General features: G+C 45.1%; 1 protein-coding gene across 3 annotated transcripts in view; it reads right to left on the bottom strand.

Annotated features, from left to right (window-relative positions):
- Nucleotides 1-12,251, bottom strand: part of SLC35B3 (solute carrier family 35 member B3) — a 271,605-nt gene that overhangs the window by 200,356 nt on the left and 58,998 nt on the right. Inside the window, exon 1 of one of the 3 annotated variants that reach the window (XM_078688078.1) lies at nucleotides 1,732-1,841. The exons of the other annotated variants lie outside the window; for them this stretch is intronic. Coding sequence (XP_078544204.1) covers nucleotides 1,732-1,808 — 77 coding nt within the window. The 5' untranslated portion in view covers nucleotides 1,809-1,841. Of the gene's footprint in view, nucleotides 1-1,731; nucleotides 1,842-12,251 lie in introns of those variants that run through there. 3 annotated transcript variants of the gene reach the window in all.

Here is a 12,251-nt window from a genome sequence, read left to right as displayed (position 1 = left end):
CCTTTCCAGGTCCCCTTCCCTACAAAGCACCCTTTGTTTCTTCCTCCCTCCACCATTGTTAGATAGTTTGACTCTCTTTCCTCTTTCCTTTCTTACTAAGTACCTAGTATTTACTACACCTAGGCTCAACTTTGCCTTCAGTTCCAAGGATGGCAGCAGAAAGTGTGTATGCCCAGACTCCCCTTCTGCAGGCACCAGTACTGTGTTAAGTTTATGTAGCAGTAGCATCTGCAGAGAAAGAATACGTGCTCACCCTCCTCCCACACATCAAATAAGGCAGACGCACATACTCAATACTCGTGGGTGCACTGTATATGCCTGTCTCCAGTGCCCAAGTAACAACATAGTTATGTGGCATCTTTCAGGAAGAATATTTTTTTGGGGGTACTTGGATGTGTTGGGCTACTGTATAAAAATAGAGCATGTGGTGATATGCAGGAAATACGCACTTTGATGTAAATATGGGTTTCCACTTCAAGAATAAAAAGTGAGTATCCATTTACCCTACAAGCCCCACGTGAAAGGGTGGCTATTTGTCACGCTTCCAAAATATAATGTTTTGAAAGTACATCTCATTTGTTTCTCCCAGGTCACCCAAAGGTGTGAGGTTATCGATATAACGCACGAGGAAAGGAGCTGATATCATGCCTGTCAATATCAACTCAAAATCCCAACCTAAATTTGGATAGACACCTAGGTTTCCCTTTGTGTCACATTATTTCTCCTCTTATCACACGAGAACGTATTAACATTAGAATGCATTTATTTAGCCATTTGCACTGGGAGCTATGGAAGACATACAGAAAAGCTGTGTTTGAAATTTCTGTAAACATTACATAAATTGTGCACTGGAAGTTGGGGAATCCGTTTTAGACTTTCTTTTTTTGCATAAGGACCAAGTGATGTCTGCCAACAGTGCATCTCTTTTGGGGGGTGCAGCAGATGAAGCAAAACAATTAGTAGAATCCAAAGGATGACAATAATAATAATCCATATTTGTAAAGCGCGAACATATTACCCCTTAAGGTTTCAAGGAGTAGGGGCGTCTAGAATCAGTGGGTCGTGTTCTCTGCTGGGCCATAGGACTCTGCTGCACCTCTCAAACAGAAACCTGTCTGGGTCTGCTTTTGTTCCTTTACAGAGAAACCCTGCCAACTAGTTTTGGCTAAACTGTCCCTTTTGGTGTGACACCAATCCTACATTGCATATTATTGGTCCTAGTTTGTAACGGCGTGGCTAGCAACAACAAACACTATAATCATCCCTTTTTGGCTGTCACACTGGGAGTTACTTAAGACTTGCTAGGTTTTGCACTCAGTCACTGGAAAAGTGGAAACTGCACACATTTAGCAGCAGAGCTACAAGCAAACTAGCCTTCCCATAAAAACACACGCCACTTATATGTACAAACAACATAGCCATAAAACTATACTACTACCGATTTATTCGATCCCGTATTAAATCCCATGAGAACTGTCACCTATTCTTTCCAAGTCATAATTATGACGTAAGTCTGAGCAAGTTTTGTAAAGAAAAATCTAGTATTGTGAGACTGGTAGCATTAAAAACGGACGAGAAATCTACAATCCGTTTAAAATATTCGAAAACCCTAACTACACTACAAATGTTTATCGAAAAAAGCACCTTCGTGATGAGGTCTAATTCTGTGTTTCTTCTTCTAGTCCCGGGCCAGAAAAAAAGCTCTTTCTTTCTGCACAGAGTACCTCGTACCTTGTACTCTTGGGAGAGTTTCGAGCATCAGACTTGTCATTTGCAGCTGTAGAGTTTTCTGTCTCGTTAGAAATCATTGCTTTCTTCCAGCGTAGGAATGCGAAACGTCGGCTGAAATTTACAGTCGAATGAATACCTGCACTTCCTTGTTTTTCGAGTCACTCTTTTTTGATTGGTGGAAAACTGAACGATCCGGTTGAAATGCAAATGTTGGTTCAGAAAAAGGAATTGCCGTTCGAGCACTGAGCGGGTGCAGGGCTGGCTCGAAGGAGTGGAGAACTACACGGTACTCCACTATACCCTTATGTTTCATCTGACAAAACGTGCATTCCTCGTAGTATTTCGTTTTAAAATACAAAATATTTAACTTGCTGAACTAGGTTAGAAAATTATCCTCCAATCACGGGGACATACGATACCTTGACTCCTGCAACCAATCATCTATCCATGGTGCCGCAGGTGGGCTGGAAAGTTTTCTTCTCTCAATGTATGGCTCAGAAGTCTTTTAATCTTTGCACTAATTTTATTTTTCTGATATCATAAGCTTCTTTATCTCTAGCGCAATCAGACCTTTGGTCATTGCTTGCCCGAACAGCATGCTTTTAAGCAGATTGGGACGAGTTGTTGACTACTTTTAAAATGTTTTTATTTTTCACACAGACAAAAATATATAATTTAGGGATCACCAGAAGCTGCAAATGTAGCCAGTGTTATCTTTGGCACTAGTTTTGGATAGGGCTTTACAAGGTGCATATTCCCTTTTTAGGTCTCGCGACCTATCAATGCGCACAAGCGCATTGAGCGGAGCGAGAATTCATGTCCTCGAAACGCTCGTGAAACCAAGGGTTTAGTTCGGGCGGTTTTCTTTAAGTTCACGTGAAACAAGCACGCGCATCAGCCTCCCTCCCTCCCTCCTAATTGCATTTTTTTCACAGCCGCACAGCACATCAAAGGGCTTCTCCCAGCGTGTGCTGTGCGGCTTCTCCTCCCCTAATTATTCATGGCCAGCCGCTGGTCGGCCGTACTTTCAGTTTCCCGGCCCACATGCTTCTTCTCTAGCTTTCGCTCTCCACCTAACTCGCCCATCTAGCTTTCTACGTACACATAGAAAACAAATACATTGGTTCACTTCTTGCTTTTAATTTCTATGAACGTGTGTACTTTGCTTGAAGAACTTCTACGTTTTTTCTCTTCATATTCACCGAGTTCTGGTACCTCTGATTCTTGATCAGATTTGAGGTGGTCTGTCTCTTTCTCGCGAGGTTACCTTTAATTTGGGCACTCCTCTAAGAATTGACACATTTACAAACACCTGGCGGGCTGATTTGGGGGTTGGAAACTTCCGATAAAGGGACTGCACGTGATTGGGGAAAAAACCCATCATTTCCTATCTCTTTCTATTCCTGTCATCCCTTGGCGTTGCCTTTTCCACTTCTTCCCACCCGTCCTTTGTGTCTTTCTTGCCTTGCTGCCCCCTCCGTCTCCTATACTTCTGTTTGCACCCCCGCCATGCTCCGCCTTTCATCTCTTCTCCGTCCTGGCTGCTTTCTCTCTTCCCTGGTCTCTGGCAGTCCTCCCCTGCTCCCCCCTCTGTGGCTTCACTGAAGCTGTCTGAATGTAGGTCAGCCGCGCGGCCTGTGCTCCTGACCCCTCCCACCTGTAGCCAGCAACAAACAGTATATGTGGTGGCGTTTCATTCATCTCCACGCAGCATCATAATTATTGAACATATATTAGTAGTGATGTGCGCTTTTAAAGTAGGCTGCCTAGCAGAAATCAAGATGGAGTACTGCGTGCAACAAACAGTATATGTGGTGGCGTTTCATTCATCTCCACGCAGCATCATGATTATTGAACATATATTTGTATTGATGTGCGCTGGAAGACCAAGCATTTTATTATTTCCACTGATCAGAAATGATTAGACCCAGGGCAGCATTGCAGTGTTAACAAGACACTAAATGTAGACCATGGCACGTGACAGGAAGAGCTTTGAAAATTAAAAAAGATGAAATTGTGGCACTTTAAAAAAAAAAATAAAGTCTAGACAAATGAGGCGCTGAGTGGGATAGCCTATAAGAAGCGACGCTGTGCGCGGTCCTAAGTGCTACAAGGAGTACATAGAGCGTGTAGCCATGTACAGGGTTTTTCGTGCTTCAGACTGTACTCTGCAGCAAAAAAGCCGCGTGTGCACACGCTTTCAAAATATCGAATCTAGCGTAACATGGATGATGGAAAATTAAAAAAGATGAAATTGTGGCACTTTAAAAAAATAAATAAAGTCTAGACAAATGAGGCGCTGAGTGGGATAGCCTATAAGAAGCGACGCTGTGCGCGGTCCTAAGTGCTACAAGGAGTACATAGAGCGTGTAGCCATGTACAGGGTTTTTCGTGCTTCAGACTGTACTCTGCAGCAAAAAAGCCGCGTGTGCACACGCTTTCAAAATATCGAATCTAGCGTAACATGGATGATGGACAACTCAATTTTAGATTTGATTGTGCAAGTTAAGAATTACAGTGCCATGCTTTATAGCATTATATCCCCAGTGAAAAGTATATGTGCTATATGCACTTCATTTTTAATCAGTTCTATATGTATGAACTATTAACGTTTCTCTAACTTCCTATTTTACCCATACCATGTCTCTTTTTACAAGAAAACCGATATCTTATTACTATCAGACTTTATTAGGGGTGTGTATGTTGACGAATACTGTCTTATAACTGTATTTTTACATTTACTGTGTAATTATTTAATAATGTAAATGTATAAAAAAAATTGCATACGTGCTTTGAACTGCAAACACGCGTGGCGCTGCAGAATGCACATGAAATGCGTAATAAGATCGCAGTTCTGTTGCCGGGGACTGAGACGATACCACTCTGACAAAATGATTAGACCAAAGCCACCTCTGGCCCCAGTGAAGGTTAGCAACAATCCAGGTTAGTAATCCAAGCATCTGTTTCCGACGGGCCGCCATATGCTGCTCACGTCTCGGCAGATGGAGGGAAGGGCCATAAAACCCCCCACTCCACTTCAAAGCGGGCACAAGGGATTCTTCAGAGTTGAAGGCCATCCCCCACCCATAATAGGCTGCCTAGCAGAAATCAACATGGAGTACTGCGTGCAACAAACAGTATATGTGGTGGCGTTTCATTCATCTCCACGCAGCATCACGATTATTGAACATATATTTGTAGTGATGTGCGCTTTTAAAGTAGGCTGCCTAGCAGAAATCAACATGGAGTACTGCGTGCAACAAACAGTATATGTGGTGGCGTTTCATTCATCTTCACGCATCTCCACGTTGCCAATAGGTCTCGCAGTAGGAAAGTTGGAGCTATTGGTTTTGTAAATGACAAAGCCCTTTATGTTTTTAAAATGAAAACAAAAAAAAAGGCATTGTTATTTGCAATTGTAATAGCTCCAACTTTCCTACTGCGAGACCTATTGGCAACGCCAGTGCTTGTTGCAATACTAGCCACTTGTCCCTTATCAAGCATTCAGCAGACAAACGGGAAGCAGTTTAGTGTATGAGGGTGGGTCAAGAGCTGCAACTGTATGAGGGTGGGATAAGAGGTGCAACTGCTCATCTTTGACCTAAGAATACCCCTCAGCTTTCTCTGACTTCGTGCAGGGTATGGGTAGGATGAAGGGTGGCAATATGGAAAAGTCCACCAAAGAGCCAGAAGCGTGGCACGAAAGGAGGGCGCCAGAATACAGAAGACCTATTACAGAAAGATGGACGTCGAGTGAAAGATTACCTGGCGTGAAACAGTGGATAATGGGCGATTGCGTAAGGAGCAAGAAACTGGATAAGGTGAGAATGGATGGGGGATGATGCAGTGGATGGAGAAAGAGAAAAAAAGTCGAATTAAGAAAAGTCATGATAGGATTGTATGTACTTGAATAGTAATATGTTTTCCAAAATAATAAATTTTCTAAGCAGAAGGAAGGCATCAGAAGACCATGGTCAGATGCTTTGTGAAGAAGTCGGAGACGGTTGGATTAGTGTGGCATAATGAGAAAGAAAGAGAAGTAAATATGTCAAGTTGGTGTGCAGTTCCTTGGTGAGCGTGAGTGCGTTCAGGTCTGAGAAAAAGTGCACTCACACACCCCGAAGGATGTCATGCTTCCTCATATGGGCCTGGTCCTCATCGGGCCGGCGCTGCAATGCCAGACAGGCACCCGCGAGGCACCCGCGAAGGGGCTCTTTGGCAGAGATCGTTTTGGTGAAGCCGTTTGGTGCGTGGAATGAGTAGTGTAGTGGGTGCAGAATGGTGCGTTAAAATAGGTTAAGGTAGGCCCTACTGCAAAAATATTTTATTCCTGGGACTCGCTAACCTAATTAAAAACAATGTGGCCCTAACCGGATACAATGGTCCTATAGGGCATGTGTGATGCGGAAGGGGCTAACAAAGGCAAGAAACATGTCGATCTAATGTGTCTCGTGGCAATTCATCAGGACCAATAGATTTTTTTTTCTTAGTCTTACACTACTGCACAGCTGGTGCTTAGGGTATAAGGAATGCTATAGTTACCAGCTATGCAAGTAGATACTAGGTCCAATTTACCTAGTATTGTGCGTCCTGAAAAAGAAAGCAATAACTGAAAACCAATTTAAAATTCAGTGTGACAAAAAAGCTCAGAGGCGCATTGTTGAAAGCCAGAGTCCCAGTCCCGCACCACTGTCACCAAGTGCGAGACCCGGGGCTCCCCACTCAACGTTAAGCCAAGTAAGGACACTGTTTGAGGTAGCCCTGCTCACCCCTTTAGTATATTGGCATGAGTAGCCAGGCCTATCTCCAAGGCACAAGTGTTCAGTATGTCCACCCACACCCACATCAACCCCCTGGTGACACCACAAATGGACTCCACACAAGTTTGTTAAAAACGAGTATAAACATTATACAAAAAGATATACAATCAGACCACATAATACAAAAGCCAACATATAATAAAGGGTAATATTCGTTCCAGCTGGCTGGTAGGTTCAAATCCTAACCACCGCTTTCAAAATGCAATGCTGGTCGTAATGCTAGAATCACACACGTTGCTATGGACAAACAATAGTGCACTGCGTAACAATACAATCCTGTGGAGGGCAAAGGAGAAATAATACAATGCATAACAGTACACCCTGCTACCTTGCAATGGGAAAAATAAGGAAATGCGTACCGCTACAATCATTTACTGCGCAATGACGGAATAATGCAATGCGTCACACCCCAATCACTTACTTTGCAATGAAGAAATAATGCAATGCGGGCCGCTACAATCATGTACTTTGCAGTTAAGGAATAATGCAATGCGTAACTACAATAATGTACTTTACAATGAAGAAATAGTGCAATGCGGGCCGCTACAATCATGTACTTTGTAATGGAGAAATAATGCAATGCGTAGCGCTACAATTGTGTACTTCGTTATGCAGAAATAATGTCAGGTGTCATAAGTCAGTCCGACAGTTTGTTAGCAGCTATACTGGCAATGTGTAAGAAGACAATAAGCCTCTTTGATAACAGTTGCCCCCCACACGTATCAACGATGACATAAAGTACAGCTTCTTACTCGGGCCGCAGTACTGCCACTCCTTTCGTCAGTACAGGACCCAATCTGAGCCGAAGCAAAGGCTCACGTCGTCAGAAGGACTGAGAGGCCGAGAGAGTGTCCCTCCGAGCCCGCACCCCACCCAGGTAGTGATCCACGTTACCTGGGAGCGTGACCCCACTCTCCTCTCCTCCCTCAGCAAACTGGGCCTTCAGTGCAGAACTTTCTTAATGGGCCTCAGCGGCTCGGCCTGGCAGCTCAGCTCCTCCGGGGCTGCCGATCCGGGCCGCGACTGTTAGGAAGGTCTCAGGCAGCCGCTGGGCATACGTACGCCATGCCCCTCAGATTACTTTACTCTGGGTGCACGCTCACCACAGCACCCTCCGGGTCTCCTTTGGCATGAAGCCACACACACACAACGCAGATGGGACTCTACGTTGACACCGAGTGCACGCTCACCAGGCACTAGGCACTCCTTCCTGCGGTCTCAGTTGGCACCAAGACACGCACACCGGGCTGCAGAGACTCACTTTCTTCCGGTGCACACGATGATCGATCACCCCCACAGTCCCAGGTTGCACCAAAGCACGCACACTACTTTACTGAGACTTACTCCAACTCCAGTGCCCCGATATCCAGGTGCTCTTCACCAACACCTCCAGCCGCACAACGATATATTCACCATGTCCGAGCCTCACTTCTCCTCCAGTGCACTCAATGACCAGGCACTCTTCACCAATGCCTCTTGTGCACCACGATACGCAACCTGCGTGTCCGAGACTCACTCCACCTCCGATGCACACGCCGACCAGGCGCTCTTCACCAGCATCTGCGGTGCACCACAACACGCACCCTGCGCATCTGAGTCTCACTTCAGCTTCAGTGCACACACTGACCAGGCGCTCTTCACTAACGCCTGCGGTGCACCACGACACGCACCCAGCGCGTCCAAGACTCACTCCACCTTCAATGCACACACGGAACGGGCACTCTTCACCAGCGCCTCCTGTGCACCATGACACGCACCCAGCGCGTTTGAGTCTCACTTCTCCTCCGTGTGGCCAAGATCACAGGGCACACCTTCCGAGGGTCTCAATCCGCCACAACAAGCGTCCATCGTGTTGCTTGAAACTTTTCCGGAAACTTTTATGTTCCTGTGTTTCCAAACAGGGAGCCAGGCGCTCTTCACCAGCGCCTGAGGTGCAACACAACACGCACCCTGTGCATCCGAGTCTCACTTCAGCTACAGTGCACACGCTGACAGGCGCTCTTCACTAACCCCTGCGGTGCACCACGACACGCACCCAGCGCGTCCGAGACTCACTGCACCTTCAATGCACACGCTGACGGGCGCTCTTCACCAGCGCCTCCTGTGCACCATGACACGCACCCAGCGCGTCCAAGTCTCACTTCTCCTCTGTGCGGCCAAGATCACAGGGAACACCTTCTGAGGGTCTCAAGCTGCCACAACACGCGCCCACCACGTTGCTTGAAACTTTTCTGGAAACTTTTATGTTCCTGTGTTTCCAAACAGGGAGCCAGCTCACCTTGGACCCTTGGGGTAACACAGCATAAAACACAATCTTAGTCAAGCAGGGGAACCAGCGCTCCAAGCACAATCCCAACAGCCTCTTCCTTGGTTAAAACAGCACACCAGCACCACATCACGAAGCAAGGGTTGGTCGTTCCCCAGCAGTCTCTTCAGTTGTTCCTTCCTTAGCAGACGTTCCTCTTGACCACGAAATGGGTCCAAGCCTTTTCAGTCTCAATTCATTTCTGTTCCATTCCAACGTTCAGGGGTCTCAGCTCTCCTAGTTATACCCCTGATTGTCTTTCTAGTTCGTTGTACTCAGGGGCCCCTGACCCCTGCCTAAATCAGTTCTGGGTGTCTCCCTCCCAGTGTCACCTTTCTCCCTTTGATACTGGGGGTCTGGATCCTTAATCGCTCAGCAGGAGACAGGTCAGTTGTTTTATAGCAGCAACCCAGGCCTCTTCACCTCCCGGGGCTTCTCCTCGCCTACTCTCCAGATGCAGGTCAGCCTGGTGCCATCTCAACCCCTCCCTTGTGTTAAGACCTCCCCAGCTCCTCTCACCTCTCAGATCCAGACAGTCAATCTACATTCAGCAGGGACACACAGAAATGCTTAAAGCACAAAACGCAGCCACTTTCTAAAAGAGTGGTTTCTGAACAGACAGTGACAAAACCCCTTTCATAGAAAGATATGTTATGACACTGTGAGTCCATACAAACTAAACTTCAACTCTCCATTTTAAACTTAAAGGAAACTAGGCTACCAAAACACAATACCCAGCCTCCCCCATTCTGTCCTATGGGTAGGATGGCCTTTCACCAGTGAAAACGAAATGGAGTGCTTTTCACTGTCAGGACATAGCACACACCTCAGTATATGTCCTGCCTTTTACTTACACTGCACCCTGCCCAGGGGTTACCTGGACTACCACAGGGGTGCCCAATGTGTGTGCAAAAGGGAAAGTAAGGCCTGACAAGTGGTTGCACTTGTCAGGACAACATGCTAACTTGCAAACTGCACGCAGGCCTTACACTGCAAGTCTGAGTTCCCTTCTCGGCGCGCCTTTGTATTACTAGCCCTGGCACACAAAGTGCACATCACTAGGGACTTTACTAGTAAGGCAAACATACCAATCACGCCCAACCAATTACTATTACACTTTACATAGGGAACACTTGTACTTTGACACTGATCAGCAGTGGCAAAGAACCCAAAGCATCTAAATTGGCAACTCTATGTCAGGTCTAGGGGGAAAGCAAAATGTTTATTGAACTTTAGGCAAAAAGGCCAAGTCCTACACACATGATTATATATCATAAAGTGATCCCAATCATTGTTCAAGTAGCAGTGCAACGTGCTATATCCTGAGGGGATCCCAGTTAGTATCTCACTAGTAATGCAACAATGTGCCCCAGTGGGATATCAGGAGTTAATTGCCGAGAACAAGACCATCCCCGAAGTTCGGGTGGGGTCTCGATAATTGTATCGTTAACAGCAGATTCTGAATTAGATCTACTCACAGTTATAAAATACACACACAAGCACATAGGTAAGTGCGGCACATCATGTCCTCAAGCGTGTCCTCAAGCGTGTCAGAGGTGCAGGTGGTGTCTCAATCATTATCCCGTAAAAAACAGACGCTGGGTTTTTAACACTCACAGATAAAGATGACAAAACAAAGGAACACATAGTAGAGAGTGGCACATCATGCTGTCATACATGCCTAGCTTCAACCAGAACTGGGTAAAATAGGCGCTACAGAGTGGAGCAAAACGCAGTTTATATTTTATTGCAGTTGGTATGCTTGGTCTGTCTCCATGCAAAAGTATCAGTTAGTGTCACCATTTTGGATGCACTGGTAAAGGGGCAAACTGCATTGCCCACAAGGGTAGTGGCCAACCACCGGGGCAGCTTTCACAGGCCTTCATTATGAGTGGCCCATTACACTGTGGTATGTTCAGTAACTCCTACTTTTGTGTAAAGGTGCAAGTTTAACTTGTACTTGTGAATGGTTTGATTTACGAGCGCAAGATTATGCAAAATATGTATTTGCATTAAAAAATCTATTTACCCTTGTGTAATATTACCCAACAATAGTGTAAAATTACACTTGAATAAATCCTACTCCAGGGGTGAGCAAAGGTTGTTTCATGGTGAGGAGGATCTGGAAAGTTTGACAACACTCATGCACTTGTGTGTTTGTTAGGTATTCCTAATCTAAAAGGGTGTGATGTATTACTGAATAGAGGAGCTACTAAGGCTTAAATGGGCAGGGTTGAAAATTGTTGGAGAGGGGGAGGGCGAGAAAAGACATAACTGCATGGGAAATTATACTTTCAAGAAGACCAAAAAAACCTTAGAGTAAATGTACTCAAGTAAGATGTTTCCATTTCCAACTCTACAGAATATGCAATTACACATGTAGATGGTCTCAGCATAAGAGAAAATGGAAAGTCGCAAAAGATACTGAGAAGTACTCCTGGAAACCTGTAACGGATTCAAGTTTCCTAGAATACCGCTAAGAGAATTTCTAAAATTGTGAAAACTGCACCTATTGGAGGTGATAAACCAGCAGATACAGATGTCTTACCCGTTTTTCAACTCCCCCAAGTGTTCAATTGTCATCATCGTCCATATTTTCCAATCTACCGTCACATGCTGGTAAAAGCATGAATTGGTAAAACCAAAAGTTCTAGCTTCAATGTGATGAAACATACAAACACAAGCATGCAAAAAGGTATTTAAAATGTAACAGCACATTAACTACACACCGATCAGTTTTGCCAATACAAGGTAATGGTGATATCGCAGGGGTGGTACTAGTTGTGGTATTAGTGATGGTGGTATTGGTGACAGTACTGGTGATATTGATATTGGTGGTGAGGGTACTGGCAAAGGTATCCATGGTGGTATTTTTGATGGTGGTAATATTGGTGGTGGTATGGTACTTGTAGCTCTGTGGCATTGTTGGAGGTGTGGTACTAGTGGTGGTAGTGGTGGTAGTGTGGCATCAATAGCTGCAGTAATGGTGCTGGTATTGATGATGATGTTGGCACTGAAGGTGGCAGTAGTATTGGTGGTGGTATTTGTGGTGGTGGTTCTTGTGGTATTTATAGAAGTGGTGGAATTGCATGTATAAGATAATGAATATGACAAATTGTGTAATTATTGAGCATACGTTCACTCCTACATTGTAATGCAAGCACACCATACGAGGTGAATTAATAGACAAAACAGCTATTAGCAAAAGGGAGAAAAAGAGATACCCCACTAGGTGAAGCTAAACTCCAATCTGTGAATATTTCAAATGACTAAAAAAGGTAAAGCAAATAAGCAAAGCTTTCCTTAGGCAGATCGAAAAAGCAGGTGGAGTGCCATAATTGCATATAAAATAGGTGGCAAATGATCTTTAGTGAACTAATGCCAAAACACTTTCA

The sequence above is a fragment of the Lissotriton helveticus genome, chromosome 4_1, assembly GCF_964261635.1.
Source record: "Lissotriton helveticus chromosome 4_1, aLisHel1.1, whole genome shotgun sequence".
NCBI lineage: Eukaryota > Metazoa > Chordata > Amphibia > Caudata > Salamandridae > Lissotriton > Lissotriton helveticus.
This window is presented reverse-complemented; position numbering and strand designations above follow the sequence as displayed.